Genomic DNA, 17,344 nt, shown 5'->3' with positions numbered 1-17,344 from the left:
TATAGCCATGTCTTCGTTTAACTGAGAGAATATAAGTTATAAGGGATCGATGTTGCAGCTGGCACATCAATTTCTTCAACAACTTCATGATAATGCTGTCAAACACGAATCTCTTCACTAACCTTCTTGTTGATCAGAAACTATAAAGTTCTTTCCATCCTTATGCCATGCTTTAACAACTTCTTCGGGTTGTCAATCACAAAAGCTTGCAATTATTACATAACAGAAAATTAATAACCCAGGAAATATACTAGTCCCGAAAAAAAAAAAAAAAAAAAGCATGTTGCTGCTTATCATAGAAGTTCTTCTAACAGGAATTATCAGTCATTTCTGTGAAATTAAACTTTATTATTTATTGTAAAGACCAAAAACCGTGTTCCCATGATTGCCAAGAGAGCAACGATCCATTTGTTCCTCTCCTTTTGGAATTAATGTGAAATTCAATTTTGACTTCTAATTACTCACTCCCAATCCCAAACCCAAACTATGACTCTCTCTGTGTGGCATTTCCCTGTATCCCTGTCACACCAATTTCATGCAATGGCTTTCTATTATTAATTGCATAGTCATTTACTTTCACTTGTTTGGCTGAGATGATAAAACTATGCTTTGTTTCCTTGGTAGTCTCTTTATAATAAGAGGTTCAAAAGTTTACAAGGTTTTTTTTTTTTTTTTTTCCTTCCAACCATTGATAACATTCCTGAATGTGCTAGCATCATGAATCTCACGGATGATGAAAAAGTTGTTCATAACTTTCCGGACTCTTTCCCACAAATTGGGAAAGTCCTCACCACTAAAACCTTACAGGTTTAGAATTGATAATACTCTCCACCGTCTCTGGTCTACCAGATTTGAGTTTACTAATAGTGATCTTGATGATGATTTTTTCTTTATCCGATTTGGCAGTGAAGGAGACAGAAAGAGGGTGTTTTTGTTTTGCTGTGATTTGTATAGTACATGTTTGCATTTGCCTTTGAAGACATGGTTTTGAAGGGACATTTTAACTTAAAAGAGCTTTTTCTAAAAGAGGTTTTCAACTTAAAAAAAAAAAAAGAACAGTTTTTAAATCAGGTTACAATATGAAGAATAATTTGAAAAGGAATTATAAAACAGCCCACATTGTGTATGTAAATTTGTTGTCGAAACACAGATATCTCAGTCATTATGTTAATTACTATGGCTATGCAATCATTATATTAATTACAATATGTCTGTATCTGGATTCGGAACTTTTAAACGTCTATGTCTGTATACAGAAAATGGTCAATCAAGTATTGACCGAGTCTATAATTTATTCGCATTTTGAAATTGAGCACACTAACCTAGCACCACACTGAGTGACATGGTCTTTTTCCCTTTTTTTAATTTGTGGTTTGGTTTAAGATCTAATTAGTACTTTAACCACGCGGTGCAGCTTGGTTCACGGTTTGGAATTTTCAAAACCGCAATTAAGATGAAACGAGAATTTAAGATCGTTCTTAGCAAGAAAGATAAGTTGTATCTGTCTACAGATGAGAATTCTGACATTTTGTCAAGAGAAAGTGTTTGCTAGAAAACTAAAGACCAGTTTATAATTCTATTAAAAACATAGCAATTCAGCCCAAAAGCCTAACCAGCAGAGCTAGACAGACAGGCAATACAGACGGTTTCTTCGTAGTTTAACTGAAATGGGTACACTGGGTATTTCTATTGTATTAAACGGCAAAAGAAGATCTAATGGCATAGGGAGGGTTTCGGGTGGGGGTTGTGGGTTCGATCCCACTTGTAATGACAGGTAACAAATAAGTGAATATTAATAAGAAACCAAGAATCTTCTGATGCCATCATGTACCAAATGTTAATGCAGTACAAAGTAGAGAGATTCAAAACCTCAGAAATGTTGCTTAAAGCTCTTCAGGCCCTAGTAGTAATGACCTTTCATTAGATATCCTCTTGAGCTTCTACCATCAATTTGTAGAGAGCAAATCCACCGTGATGGCAGCCAGGCATTTTTGATGTCATGTTCTCCAATTCTGTCTGAGGTATATACATGGAAGAAACTCATGAATGCATATTCTAAACATAGACAAATTTTGCAAATTGTGAAGTATGTGTGAAAATTTTCAAACAAACCATTGAAACTGCATAAAGATGGGTGGACTCGAAGCCATCTTGAGCATTAGAATATAATTTTTGAATCTCCTCTGACTCAAGAGTGCATTTGATGAAGAAAAATGCTGTTGGTCGAACGTTCAACTCCCTGCGTGATACGCCGATGAAAACCGGCTCGCACTGCATGAGGAGGCAAAGGTCAAACCAAGGAGAAGTGTTGCTTTCAGGAATATAACTTCAAGATGGAGGGAACACATGTTGATGATCCAAATTATCCAAAAAGAACAAGAAAGACGATCAAAACTAAAGGCTGACATAGCCATGTCTTTGCAGCAAGATAAAGTAATGTAGATAGTACAAAGAAAACTAAGGAGGACGCGAAGAAAAGAAAAGGAATTTTTACCCGAGAAGCTAAACGTGCCCTATATAACTTACAAGGAATCTAGCAGGCACTCCAGTTTCTTCGACAACTTCACGAAGAATGCTGTCAAACATCTCTTGAGAAACCTTCCTGTTATTAACGTCAGAATCTATCAAGTTCTTTGCATCTTGATGGGATGCTAAACCCACTTCTTCCGGCTGTCGATCACCAAAGAATGAGATATTATTAATCAAAAGTAAGCCAGGAATTATCGCTCTGCAAATGAATGAAAGAAGACCAGAAAAAAGCATGTGGCTGCTAATCATAGAGTTCAAATAAATAATATGTGCTGGGCCTGCCTCGACATGTTTCTAGGCATAGAAATGCACCTAAAAGAAAATGACCAAACGGAATCTTGCATAGCAAAACTAACTGCCTCAACCCAACAGGACATCAAAGATAAAAACTTAATAGATAAAACTTCAGAGGTATTAAGCATAGCAAAACTAACTGCCTCAACCCAACAGGACATCAAAGATAAAGACTTAATAGATAAAACTTCAGAGGTATTAAAAACGGAGAAAATACATAATCTTGAATTTTCAAATTTTATACCTCCGGATGGCCCCCGGGAAAAACAAAGTGTCCTGGAAATTCCCCGACATTATTGCTTCTTTTCAAGACAAGTATCTTCCTATCAGATGTCTCAATGATAGCACCATTACCTAACGGACTTGAAGTGTGTTGACAACGTACAGGGTTGTCTGAAAAGAAAATGTGTAGATAATTAGAATACATTTTTCCCATCAAAGTCAAATAAGCAAATTAGTTTCAGTAGGTCATCCAAGTTACTTTAGCTTTCACAATGTACGTCCAAAACATATATTACCTAGAGCTAGAGGTGTGATCCATTTCATCTTCATTTTTTATTTTTTGGCTAAAGGATTAGTAATTCCAGCAAATGACTTCAGACTTCATATTTTGGAGTTGGACTTGTAATATGCAGCTATGTCATGAATCCCTTAGAAATGGCTTAAGATTCTAAAAAAAAAAAAAAAAAAAAAAGAATCCAAGATTGATAGGCATGGAAAATTTATCACTTTTCGGTATATTAGTAAGAAAACTACAAAGAATCAGAGAAGCTACTGACAATGCATATTTTGATTCGTATTGCATACAGGTATACCTTCTGAAGTAACCAGGAACTTTTCCCACAAAGGATTCAAGTTTGTCCCAACAAAAGTCCTGTCTAGCAATTGGAACACAGATGCTAGTTAATCAAATCAAATCACAACCAAATTGTATAGCGCAAAATCATGCATTTGCTGACTTAGAAAGGGGAAAAAAAAATTACACCAGCAACCACATCAAGATCAACTCTATGAGTGAAGAGAGAGACACAGAGAGAGAGCAACCTATAATCAGTCAGACCAAGGTGGAGGCATACATGAGACTCTTTGTTAGATCCACCTCCTTCAGCCAATGCATATCCTGCATACTGTAAGATCATCAACAGAAAGACTATGAGGTCTAAAAACACATGAAATTCAAACAGACTCTAAAACATGCAGGAAATAACTTATCACTTTATAGTAGAACTAGAGGAAGCCATAGTGTAAAGTATAAACTTGCACCAGTGAAATCCCTATATTCGATCACCAACCAACTCATTCTTACAAATTTTAATGCATTAAGCACAACAACATTCCATAATTCTTGCATCAAAGTATAATGAATAGCGGCATTTGGTAGGGAAGTAGACAATACAATAGTTAATTAGCACATAACAAAAAGACCATAAAAATTTAGGCAAAATTAAAGACAAATTTTTTGAATTTAGGTGACTTGAGTTCAGATCTTGATTTGAGTTAAGGTGTATTTGAGTTGAAACTCTAATTTGAATTTGTGTTTAGATGTGCACATTTTGAGTTATGGTTTAAATTGAGAATCTATTTGAGTTTGTGTTTGGGTGGGTCAAAACTTGAATTTGTATTTGAATAGTATTTTAATAAAAACTCAATAGTGATGAAAAATTTTAATAGGATATATGAGTGGAGTTTTATTCGTCTCTTTGTTGTGAACGCATAGAAAAAAATCATTTCAGTCAGAATTAAAACGAAAAAGTTATGACGTTTTTTAATAATAAAAATAATATTATTCATTAACTTGAGTTTGAGTTTAAGAACTTGAGTTTGAGTTTAAGAACTTAAGTTAAAGGGAGAACTTAAACTCAGATTTTAACCCCAAACTCAAGTTAAAACTCAAATTCAAACTCAAATTTTATAAAAGAACGTGAACTTAAATAAAGTTGTAACTTGAGTTTAAACTTTTGTTGAGTTTGGGTGTAAATGAACAAGCCCAGAATAGCTCAAGGATAGCTTAATAGTTCGCAAAAGCTTAGTATCAGTTGGAGGTTCGCATACCCGGAATTTTTTCCCGTTGTACAACGACGAGTTTCTCTGAATCCTTTGATCCCATATCTAAAGCCATTGAAAATAAAATTAATGTTATAACATCAAACAAAAGTTCTTGTAGTAATGCTATCATTATCACCGTTGTGTATTGCAATGTTCTGCTAAGGAAATTAACATTAAAAACTCACTTCAGAAATAGAGTTCTCCAAGTTGATGTCTGGGTGAGGAATCCGATCGTATGATTCATCGAAAACCACTGAAAGCTTTTGCACCAAAAAAACAGAAACAGGATCATCACATGATCAAAACCATAGTCAAGAAAAAAAAGAAAACATATAAATCATTATAACCAATTGAATAAAGCGAACATATGAGAATGATCTGGATGAGGACCTGCGATCGGGAAAGACCAGAAGGGCAGGAGAGCAGAAGCTTGTGGGGAGGAGGTGATGGGTCATCGCTGGCTGCAGTGCTCGTGCCAGTGATCTCTTTCTTCTCCATTGAAAAGGGAACGCGCAGACCAACTGTTCGACGAAAATCTTCAAAGAAGAAAACCGATGCCTTTGTCTTGTCGAGACGAAAATGCTAGCGCTGTGTTTGACACGTAAAAGTGTTTCTTCTTGGAAAAAAATAGGTGGGCCGGCAAACTCTTTTTTTTTTTTTTTTTTGAAAAATAGTAAAAAATAAGTCAATATGAAAAGTTTAAAAAAGTATATATGTCAATTTTTAGTTATAGAAATTAATAAGTCATAACTTATCAAGTTATGGTTCATAATTAAATAAGTTATAGACAAACTTGTCAAGTTATGGTTCATAACCAGACAAGTTATGGACGAAAACATTAATTTAGCCTATTTATTAACTTATGTAAACTATTGACCTATTAATTTTAATTCATCTCAAATCTTGACCTATTTCCCTCTTTCTCTCTTTTTTTTTCCCTTAAAATCAAAAGGCTCTATTTTTTGTTCCGTTTTAGACCATCTCTGATACAAAAATTATTGTCAATTATAGAATTAGCATTAAAAAGTGTGATAATTGTACAAATTTAGTATTAAAAAGTGTGATAAAAATATATTTGATATGCTTTTTTTATTTGTGTTCTAATATATAATGTTATTTAATTATTAAGTTTTTAATGTTATAAACGTAAATTTTTAATTTTAATATAATTTAAAATGTAAATGGCGTAATGATTAAATTTAAAAAAAAAACATAATAACCAATAGCAATATTATATTCCCTAATTGTTAAGACGTAAATGTTGGAAGACAATGCGGTGCACCATATGATAAGTGCCGCATCAAAGTGTGAAATAAGTACAAGACACATGACAATGTCAGATTTGACAAATTCCCTGTTAAAACATGCCTCAACTTTCAGTTTGCATGTACAATATTGTGTCAAATTTATGTACCTAATAATACTGTCCAAATGTCACGACATATAATGCTAAACAAGAGCCACTTATATATTTGTATGGAATTACACTACGGTGCGGTTCACGTTCATGTATAAATTTTGGTTAACTTTTTCATAATGTAGTTTGATTACTATTTTGTGTCATTGTCATTTAGATCAGTTAAGTTAGAGGGGCGATAATAACATGTAGTAATTATAATAGTTAATGTTTTTGAAAAAAACGAAAAAATAACTATTATTTGTACCAAGTATTATAGATACAATATTCTATTAAAAAATTTACCATCAAATTTTTCAATAGACAATAATTTGGGTTAATGACACAAATGTCTACAATTTCACACTACTATCCTTAATTTCAATTTTATAAACGCAGGAAATTTATGATCATAATATAAGATAAAAAATTTAAAAATGACATATTTATGTGTATAATTTGCAACTACGGGTAGTTACAAGAAAGACTGCAACTATGTATTGATATTAAAACAAGCTAAAAAGTAAAAAGGTTGATAATGGTTATGTATAATATGCAAGTATATCCATTATCATAAAGATCGCAACTTTATGATTCTGATAATCATATAATTAACAAAATAGACAACAAATACTCTATAATAATCAACAAATGGAATATAAAGATTGCAACTTTCTAATAATGAAATAAGATAAAAATTTGAACAAGGTTAGATGTTTGTGTACAATATATATACAATTATGGTCATTACAATAAAATTACAACTTTATGATAATAAAATAAGAACACAAATTTTAAAATATCAGATTTTTATGTATAATATGATCAATAGATTGAAGATTGCAACTTTATAAAAATAATGCATGGTTGCTATCAAAATATACAAAAAGGTGAATGGGTACGTATTACAATTAATTAATATTTCTAAAATAGACAGAATTATTATATTATGAAAAAAGTATAATTTTTTAAAATTGAAAATCATAAATAAATATTTTATGTACTTACTTCTGATCATTTTTGGTGCAAATGTCTCTTTGTTGGGATTTTTCCAACGTCTTAGATACATCCAAATCACGGGCTGTTCAAAATGCTTATTATTAAAGAGTCACCAAATTCCCAATGAAAAACGATTGGCAACTGGTAAGACACTATTGATGGGCATATGGCCTTTCTCCTGTTTATTGCACCAAATAGGATAGACAATTTATTTTGGTAAATAAATATGAGAGAGAATGTAGAATGATTATATATGATATATATATATATATATATGTATATATATAATGCTTCTCAAAATCATCCGGTTTTACTACATCTTATCACATCCCATTTGACCAACTACTGATCATTGACAATTTGATTTTTTAAATTATAGATGCAATTTAGGAGAATGGTTAAGTTGTTATGAACTGATCACAAAAGTAGAAGAAAACACACGAATATATGACTTGCCTATGCAAATATAAATAAATAAAGTGTTGAAAATGGTGTCTTAAAAGTATGAGATGTAATAGGATAATTATTAATAATTTAATAAAATATTTTATTCATTATTTTATGTGCATATATTGTTGAATATTTTATGAATATTTTATGAATATTACTGAAAATTTTGTGATTATTTATGTGACATTAAATATTAATACAAGTGTTATATGCGAGAGGATAATATTTAAGGATAATAATCAAAACGATGTTGGTAATGAATTTTATTAAAGTTCAAAATCTTTAATTAAAACATTACTAATACATGTTATTCTCATTTATAATAGAATTGTGTTATCCGCACTATTAATATGACGAGATATTGAATCAATGTATTACACATAATGAGATTGTGTGGAACCGGGACACATACATAATATGAATTTCTGATAATTTTCATTGTATAGAAATTCTAATTGAGTATACCGATAGTTATATATAGAATGGTTTTAATCCTGAGTTATTAGCAGATTCATATTTATGGATTTGTATTTTTTTTTATTTACTCGGTATAGATTTTGAGATGTTGAATTCTATTCCTTGTATTTTAGAGAGATGATGAAGTGAGTAGCTAAGAATGTTAATACGCGAGATGGAATCCATTCATTCTTAAGAAAGAAGCAGATAAATTATTCTCTTGAGGATTGATTCGGTACTTGGACTAGTAGGAGCTTCAATTCATAAATTTGTTTAATGAATCCCTGCCCATTAGAGAATCAATGATACACAAGGATACAAATGTAATTAAAGAGGTTAACGGATTTCACTTAGTTCCAATATGAATTATTTATGGAGGATTGATCTATATGTAATGACTATATCAAATAGACACTTTACAGTTTAGAAGTAATTTATATCTACAATTACGAGAGTGCAATTCTAAGTTTATAGTGGAGTAACTTTTGAAATTAATAGAATTAATTAATTAATTAAAGAGTTTTTATTAATTATTAATTTTATTGGAGCTCGGAATTATAGGTCCATAGTCTCAGTGTCATCCTTGTAATCCTACGAGACATTAAAGGCAAAATGAGAATTTTAGAATTATGAAATTCTAAATAAAACGCTCAAGAATAATAATTGAGAATTAATTATAAATTAAAAATAATGTGGTTATTTAAATTTTGATTTTAGAACACACATGTGAAGGTGTCCACATGGTGTACACGCCCAGCACAATATGAATCCCTCTAGGATTCAGTTGCTTGCTCTCTAAGTTATCTAATTGACTTATTTGATAAGTTGTCCAATTTAAATTCAAATTAAATTAAGTTTGACTTAAATTGAAATTTGAATTTGAGTCAAAATTGGACTACAGGATAAAAGAGAATTTTTTCTCCTTTCATATCTGTTGTTTGTGCCTACCACAGGGAGGAATATCCCTGTGGTGGATGGCCCTATGGGATAAGGGAGAGATGAAATTTTGTTTTCAAAATCAATTAGAAGTGAGAGATAATTATCAAGCTTTATCTTGGAGATTAAGTTTAGAGTACTTCATTTGAGAGTCTGACTACTACTCTATAAAAAGGAGATTGCAAGAAATTAGAAAAGACAATTTTTGCTCTCCCTAGAATAGTGTGGCATGTTTTATAGAGTGAGAAAAGAAAAATTTTCTCCCAAAATGTCACGCCATGCATGTGTTGGTGTTCGTGGAAAACTTGAGTGTTTTCTTGCTAATTCCATTTGTTTCAGGTGTGCTCACACACACGTCTTCGTAGATTCAAAGAATTGACGAGGAAGATTCGGATATTCTAAACAAGTTTGGAGCAAGGAACGTTCGTTGTCAAAAAACTCAAGTTACCGACTTAATCGTTCGCTAGGTAAATAAATTAATTTGATTAATTTATTTATACATAAATTAATGTAATCTATAGAATATCTCAAAAGTTTGTAAAATTTTTTATTATTCACGATTTACTAGATACACATTTCTGCATAAAAAATCATTTTCAAAAACCAACCTAAAGAACACATGACTTGCCCACTAAAATAGCAGTATCACTTAATATATAAACATATTTGACTGAGGCAACGTAAATAGACTTTAATATATTAACCTACGTGACATAAATTTATGATTTTGCTTATTGTACCTTAATTCTAAAATTTACGGGGGACTAAGTTCTAAAACTTTTTATTGATTAACCAAAACTGTCAAATTAATTGAACCTGAAAAAAAAAAGCAAAAGAAAAAAATACAATAAAATGGCAAAAACAAAAACAAAACGGTAATCGGCAACATCAGAACACAATAGAAAACCTCTTTAGGTCTCGTCCATTCGAGTTTTCAATTTGAGTTCAGATTTGATTTTATGTGAGAACTTTTTACTGTAGCAGAAAAAAGTTATATGTGATTTTTTGTGAAAACTTTTAACTGTAATAAAATTAAAAATGAAAACTCGAATCAGTGAGATGAACGAAATCTTAAAGTTAGATATTGTGTTTATGAGTAGTTGTGCGTCACGTATACCAAAAACAAAAGCATAACAATAAAGCTTTCAAATATTTAAGCATTTACTCTCAGCAGTTTTTCACGAGTGCCGTGTGAACAAAAAGCAATATACGCCGAAAAAAAAAAACACAAAAATTACAGCATATTTAAATATATTTATAGTTTCTGTACATTGTGATAAAATAAAAATTAAAATTTTTTTTTCTGTGCATTCATCAAAAGAGCTTTCACAGATAAATTCTAAATTTATTCCATCCTACATTGAAAGCTCAAGATTCATGATTCTCCAAAAAAAAAAAAAAAAAAAAAGAAACACAAAATTCATGACTACTAGTTTGAATATTGTGTTTTATAATTTGTATCACGCTGATTGTGTTTCATGATCAAGTTGAAACCTATGTGCCAGAGAGAAGCAGCTAATCTTTTTCCTGGTCAACTTTAGCTACAGAAACAGATTACGGTACTTTTCCACGGACTATTCAGTGCATGCATGTGCGCATATATAAATGACCATTATCCCACACATATGGCCCCTTTCATGTTCAATAAGTTTACGATTTATTATTATTATCATCATCATTAACATCATTGAAAAACACCTTTTTTATTGAGATATATATATATATATATATGTATATGTATATGTGTGTGTGTATAATGATCAGTTAAAAACAATATGTATAATGTCGTAATGATGATAAACATTTTTTCTCGAAAAATTCTCAAGTACTATCGACCAACTTTTGACTAAATACAAAATATGAGACCGACTCGTTTTAAATAAATAAATTTAGACAAAAAAATTGTATATTAAAGAAATTTTTAGAGAAGATCATATATATTTTGAAGTTTTCTTGATTACCTACCGCTTCTATATATTATTCAGAGCCCATATCTCACAAAGATCATTCTGATTCGGAAGGAGATCTCTTTCAGAAACGATTTTTATTTTTTTACTGGTTTTTTTATTTATTTTTGTTTAAAATTTATGCCTAAATATTTATTTATTTATTTATTTTGTGTTTACTCCATACTACAATTTGGCCAATAATAGCTCCCAAGTTGGACTGCACATTTATTGCATTGTAGGTGGTTTCTGTATCGGAGAATTTGTGTGGCAACTGATCCTGGTTTTGTATTTACAGGAAAAAGCTTTTGGAAATTTCTTTCCTTTTTTCTTTGTCCTCTCTTTATTAGTTGGAGTAAAGGTTGTAAAAAGTCATTTAACTCCTTTCCAGTAGAATTTGTCTTTTGACAAAGCTTATTGCCTAACTTTCAGATCGAATGAATATATGATACTTGTTTCAACACATACATAGCTAAACCTAAATCATCCATTAAATTATTTAATTATTTGTCACCATTAATGAAACATCATATAGAAATTAGAAATAATTGTATATATATATATATATATATAGCATAGTGCCATATGTTTAGAGTTCCCTTTTAAAATAACATATATCGTGGGATGAAAAAGCAAATTATTTGACAAGCCCATTTGAGGAAGAATATCCCTATTACACCAATCTTATTTTCATGTCACTGCAATCCAATACAATAATACTGTGTCTTACCGTACTATAACAACAACAACAACAACGCATTAGGTTAAAGATTATTTCTTCCACTGGTGAAATATATATGGTAGCGAAATGTTGCTAAACATATATCTACTCTCTCTATATATATAGTATATCTAATTAATGCGGAAAATCTTAAAAATGCTTTCTCAAATTCGAGGAAAATTATTTTAAAGGTGTTATCTGTTATTTCTAAGAGAGTTTGATGTTTTGTATTATTTATAAGTCAAAATGAGAGGTTTTTTTATACAGTTTTCCCAATCTAAAATGTGTTAAAATTCACGAGTCCAGTATATATAACCTATAAAGGAAAGAAAAGGAAAATTAACAGCTGATCAAGACGTTCTAGTTATTAACACCAGCTATATACATGCATGCATACAAAAATACACATGCATGTACATTAACATATTTGCGTATCCTTGTACGTATAAAAATTAAGTCTCTATAGACCACACACTACACAAACAAAAAGTCACATGGCATTATATTTACGTATAAAAATTGGCCACCACAAGTTGCAGGACAAAAAGAAGAAGAAAGGAATTTAAGAGTCAACACCTTCTACATACAAAAAATTAAAATATATGCATGCATGTATGCGTATGTTTGTACACTGTACGTATAAAAAGTCTGTACGTAGACCACACACACAATGACTCATGACTTGATATTTATGTATAAATATGTCGCTTTAAGAAGCCACGACAAGGACTCGTCAGTTTAATTACCGTGGGCGACTGCGTAAATGGATGGAATTTTTGGCTTTAATATATTGGGCAGTGGGGAAGAATAATGGAATGTCAATGCCTGTTGAGAGCCATGAATATATAATATGATCTCATCATGATCTCTAGTTTTGAGGCAACGCGGTGACTGGTTAATCTCTTTAAGTCTGAATTTCTCAAGCTGAACTGCCGCGGGGAACTTTTGGGCCCATCAAATTGGTTCTTCCACATGTTCATATGCACTGGCACATTTATTTCTTTAATCAGAAAAAAAAAAAGAAAAGTTGTTGGTAAATAAGTACACTTTGAATATTATCCACTTCACTTCAGACAAATTTTTTTTAGGGAAAATTTTATGCTTCTGGAGAAGAATTCGCGGTATTAGTGTTGAGAATGCGATAATTTGTGTAATTTATGTTAGAATTTTATAAATTTTCAGTGTTAGAGTTGTATAAATTATGATAGACTTATAAATTTTAAAAGAAACATAATAACTTACACATTTAAAAGATATACTCGCGAACTTTAATAGTTGAATTAAGATGTAAAAACTATGATGTATTTGTGAACCGATGTGGGTACAGTGGAGGCATATCATAAAACGATCTGAAATATGTAATATCAACCATTTGCCTCATTCTCATTCATGAGATAGGTATCAAAACCTGTTATATATATATATATATATATATATATATATTCTACATGGATAGTTGTGAAGTAATTCCGAAAGGGATTCTTTTGAATATGTTCGTATGCCGAATATAATGAAACATAGAAGTACTTCTTAATCAAACGTGCAGTTGTGTGTATATGCAATACCTCATAATTACCATATATGCCAATGAATTTTTGCAACGACCATATTGTAAAATGATCAAGTTACTAAAGTTGTATTTCATACATGAAGGTAAATTTCTCTTTTCGCAAGATTAGTCCAGTTTTAGTTTTATTAAATCTATAACAGTGAATTAGCAAAAAAAAAAAAAAAAAAATATATATATATATATAACAATGAAAATAGCAAATTGAAATATATCTTTCCTATATTTAAAAAAAATTATATCTTTCCTATATTATAAAATGATGTGAATCAATTAACCCGTCGAGAGTACTATAATAGTAGCCATATGTTCTTCAGGCCTTAAGAAAAGGTTAACCAATTAATACTGATATGCATGTGTTATTTTCATAGCTTACTTGTTATATACAGTAGTCATATTGAGTTGTCACATAATATAAGACGTTAGAAAAAGTATAAACAAAATCATAAGGTGAATTAGTAAAGTCTCTTTGCGTTAAATCTAGTCTAGAAAACTAAGGTAGAATCCATGCAAAAATTAAATATATAGTCTATATGATCATTCAATGACACTAAGTAGGTCTCTGTTTAATTAGGTTATTTTTTCTGAAAAAAAAAATGTTTAATTATGATTTTGTGACTCTTTTTTTTTTTTTTTGATAAAAGGAAATTTCATTACCAAAATGAATGAAATACAGACTCGATATAAAGACATACATGACTCCGAATACACTGAAATTTGACCCCTACGACTGAATCTACCGGTAAAAACATTGATAGCACAATGGTGAATACTAATGTTAATACTTAAAGGAGAAAAGCCCAATCAACACATAAAAATCAAGCATGATTAAAGTTCGTTAAAAAGACCAAACAGTCAATGAATTAACTCAATCGATAGAGACTAAACCTCTTATATAGGAGACATCTATAGAGACTCTTAAGAATTATTATGCATGCAAATACCTTAATTTTCCACTAATTTTTTTTAAAAAAAAAACCGAGAAAGCGCAATAGATAAATAGTGGGAGATAGAAAAAATGATCATATATATCATCATAATTAAAAGGAAGCGTACCTGTCCAGCAATTGGACCGGACAACTGGTAGCATTCAGTGCTCTTAATATTTCGGTACCAAACAATATTGGCATTTAACATTAACAACTCAGGTTTTGGGAAGAGCAAGCCCACTTTTTAGGTTATAGTACTTATCCTTCCAGCATATGCATATATATATATATATATATATATATATATACACACACACACACACACACCCATATTAATACATATATATTTATATCTCGTTTCAATTTTGCCATTCTTTCAAGAACTGATCAACACATTATAATTATAATCACCTCACTGGCTTGCTGGAATTTGGCCGTGCAATTTATTTTGCATAGCTATACATATAAGCATAACCACAATGAGAACAGCTGGGGTTAACAAATGTGTATCGTGGAGGGACCACCTTTTGTTTCTGGGTCGGGGGTATGTCTCACATTTTCACTAATAGATTTTAATTGAAAAAAAAAAGAGCAATAAATAATAAATATTATTCATAGCAAAACAAAAAACAAAAAAGCAAAGATGAAATAGGCTTCCTATGTTTCCTTTCCGAAAACAAAGGAAAAAAAAAATACAATTTTCCAATCTGAAAGGTAAAAAAAAAAAAAAAAAAGAATCATGTTGAACAAAAACAATAAGAACCTTATTGAGCTATGAAATCCACCAAAGGGATTCAACAATAATAAGACAACCTTATAATAATAGTGTACAGACGAAGTAGAAGAAAAAAGAAAACAATTAACAGTAATAATCAAAAGCACTAGACACTTTTTTTCCAATTTTTTTTTTCTTTCCAAAACAAATTTGTCAAAAAATACTAATCAGGAAAAAAGAAAAAGAAAAAAAAAACACGAACAATTAAAAATTCTTTGACCTGTGTCTTGTTTTTTTATCTTTCGTAATTTTCTCTTATTCTCTGTTAACTTCACTCTGGTAACTTGAACGTACTCAGATCCTCATCCTGAATCCATCCATACTTCTCCATAAACGGATTCGTGAGCTTCTCCGGCGGATAATGCTCGACGTCGTCGTTCCAGACATTCCCGTCGGCCTTTAAGTCTCTGACGACCTCCCACAAGCAGCTGTTGCACTTGAACCCAGCTCCGAAGCTTATCATGAAAATTGTGTCGCCTTTCTTCAGCCTCCTCTTGGCCTCCATGTACCCCAACACATACCACAGACTGCTCGCCGACGTGTTCCCGAACCGGTGGAGCGTCATCCTCGCCGGCTCCAGATCGTACTCGCTCAGATTCAGGTTCACTCCGATTCCGTCGATCACTGCTTTTCCTCCCGTGTGGATGCAGAAATGATCCACCCCTGTTTTGAAGTTGATCAGCGGAGGCTTCTCTTTGAGTCCTCCTTTCATGGAGGAATTTTTTGAGGAGGAGCTTAATTTCGAGATTTTCCAGTGAATCCAGACCGCCATGAACCTGAGAAGCTCCCGGAGTGGGAGAATTTTGGGCGCGATTACGCGGAGGTTGTCGACGAAAGCTCTCGTTGCGGCTTTGGGGAGATTCTTCGCGAGGTGGAATCCGAGGAGTCCTTGGTCGTCTTCTCTCTGGATACAGCATCCGTACGAGTCGTCTTTCGCTCCGTGGTGGGTCCGGACGAGACACTTCAGCCTCAGCATTGCTCGGTCCTTCAAAGACCGCTTGTTCGTCAGCAGAATAGCGCAGCCTCCGGAGCGGAACAGACAGTTGGAGAGAATCATTGATCTGTCGTTGCCGGAGTACCAGTTCGGACTCAGCGATTCCGATGTCACGACGAGGGCGTTAAGATTCCGGTGGGATTTGAAAACGTGACGGACAATGTCGACGGAAATCAGGCTTGCGCTGCAGCCCATTCCGGTGAGGTTATACACCTTGACGTCCTCCCTCATCTTGTAGCGGTTTATGATCCTGGCGGCGAGCGACGGGACGACGGAGAGCATAGAGACATTGACGACGAGGACGTCAATTTGCGACGGGGAAAGCCCCGACCGGTCGAGGAGTTTCCCGACACTGTCGAAGAAGAATTCCTCCATCTCCGAGATGGAGTCGATGAGGGTCGGAGATTCCTCCCTTCCGGCGAACATGATTCTCGGCGCGTAGGTCTGTTCTCCGATGCCGGCGCTGACGATGGCCTTGAGGAGGAACTTGTACTCATTAAGGCCGAGGTTTTTCGTCCGCTTTATGACCTCGCCGGAGAATTCGGTGTCGAGCATCCGATCGTCGGTGGGCTTGTAGCACTGGTAGTCTAGAATGTAACATTCCTGGTCTCTCTTCTCGTCGAAGCGTTTCCAGATCGTGAAGAGGAAGTAGATTATGGAGAGGCCGTAGAGAAGAACGAGAAGCTCCATTGTATTCTAGAGAGAGAGAGAGAGAGAGAGAGAGAAGTGGGTTTTGTTTTTGAGCTGGGATCAAGAATATGACTGAAACGGGCAACACTTATAGGGAAGAGATTAGAGTACATGTGAAGTTGCTTATGGCCTTCAACGCCCAACTGATTTGCTCGCAACTTTCTGTATCAATCTTTATTGCAACATAAAGGTCACGCTTGACGCACGTGATACAGTCCAAAATAAAAATTCCGCTAAAGTTGTTGTATCACAGATTAAAGCCCTAATTCGTCACTAACAACCAGAACAACAAAATAAAGAAAAAGAAATCAAGCAACAAACAAGATTTATAGTGATTAACTAAGAGTTATATATCGTTGTAGGATTACACTATAATAATAATAAAAAAAGGGGTTAATTTGTGTTAACACTGCATGCGTCTTAACAATAATTAGTTAAACTCCGCACGCTCAACATATAAGGAGTCTTATGTGATTTACTGAGGTTAATTTGATTATTTATTAGGTATTTCGGCCTGTGGAGAATTTATAATTATATATAGTGCGCACGGTTAGTAGCTTACCGAATGAAGCCACCCATATTTAAGAAAGAGGTGTAGGTAGATTTTAAGACTATT

General features: G+C 32.6%; 2 protein-coding genes across 2 annotated transcripts; both read right to left on the bottom strand.

Annotated features, from left to right (window-relative positions):
- Nucleotides 1-1,549: 1,549 nt before the first annotated feature.
- Nucleotides 1,550-5,471, bottom strand: LOC21394145 (nudix hydrolase 9). Its single transcript, XM_010114629.2, has 9 exons — nt 5,260-5,471; nt 5,055-5,129; nt 4,876-4,932; nt 3,868-3,950; nt 3,639-3,697; nt 3,068-3,216; nt 2,527-2,670; nt 2,113-2,271; nt 1,550-2,016 (listed from the first exon to the last, which is right to left on the bottom strand). The coding sequence occupies exons 1-9, from the start codon at nt 5,365-5,367 to the stop codon at nt 1,921-1,923; spliced, it is 930 nt and encodes a 309-aa protein (XP_010112931.1). The 5' UTR covers nt 5,368-5,471; the 3' UTR covers nt 1,550-1,920.
- Nucleotides 5,472-15,263: 9,792 nt separating this feature from the next.
- LOC21394144 (3-ketoacyl-CoA synthase 12) lies at nt 15,264-16,774 on the bottom strand. Its single transcript, XM_010114628.2, has one exon. The coding sequence runs from the start codon at nt 16,726-16,728 to the stop codon at nt 15,316-15,318; it is 1,413 nt and encodes a 470-aa protein (XP_010112930.1). The 5' UTR covers nt 16,729-16,774; the 3' UTR covers nt 15,264-15,315.
- Between the last annotated feature and the right edge of the window lie 570 nt (nt 16,775-17,344).

This window comes from Morus notabilis, unplaced genomic scaffold, assembly GCF_000414095.1.
Source record: "Morus notabilis unplaced genomic scaffold, ASM41409v2 Scaffold80, whole genome shotgun sequence".
Taxonomy (NCBI): Eukaryota; Viridiplantae; Streptophyta; class Magnoliopsida; order Rosales; family Moraceae; genus Morus; species Morus notabilis.
The sequence above is the reverse complement of the archived record's forward strand: the minus strand, read 5'-3'. Positions and strand labels throughout refer to the sequence as shown.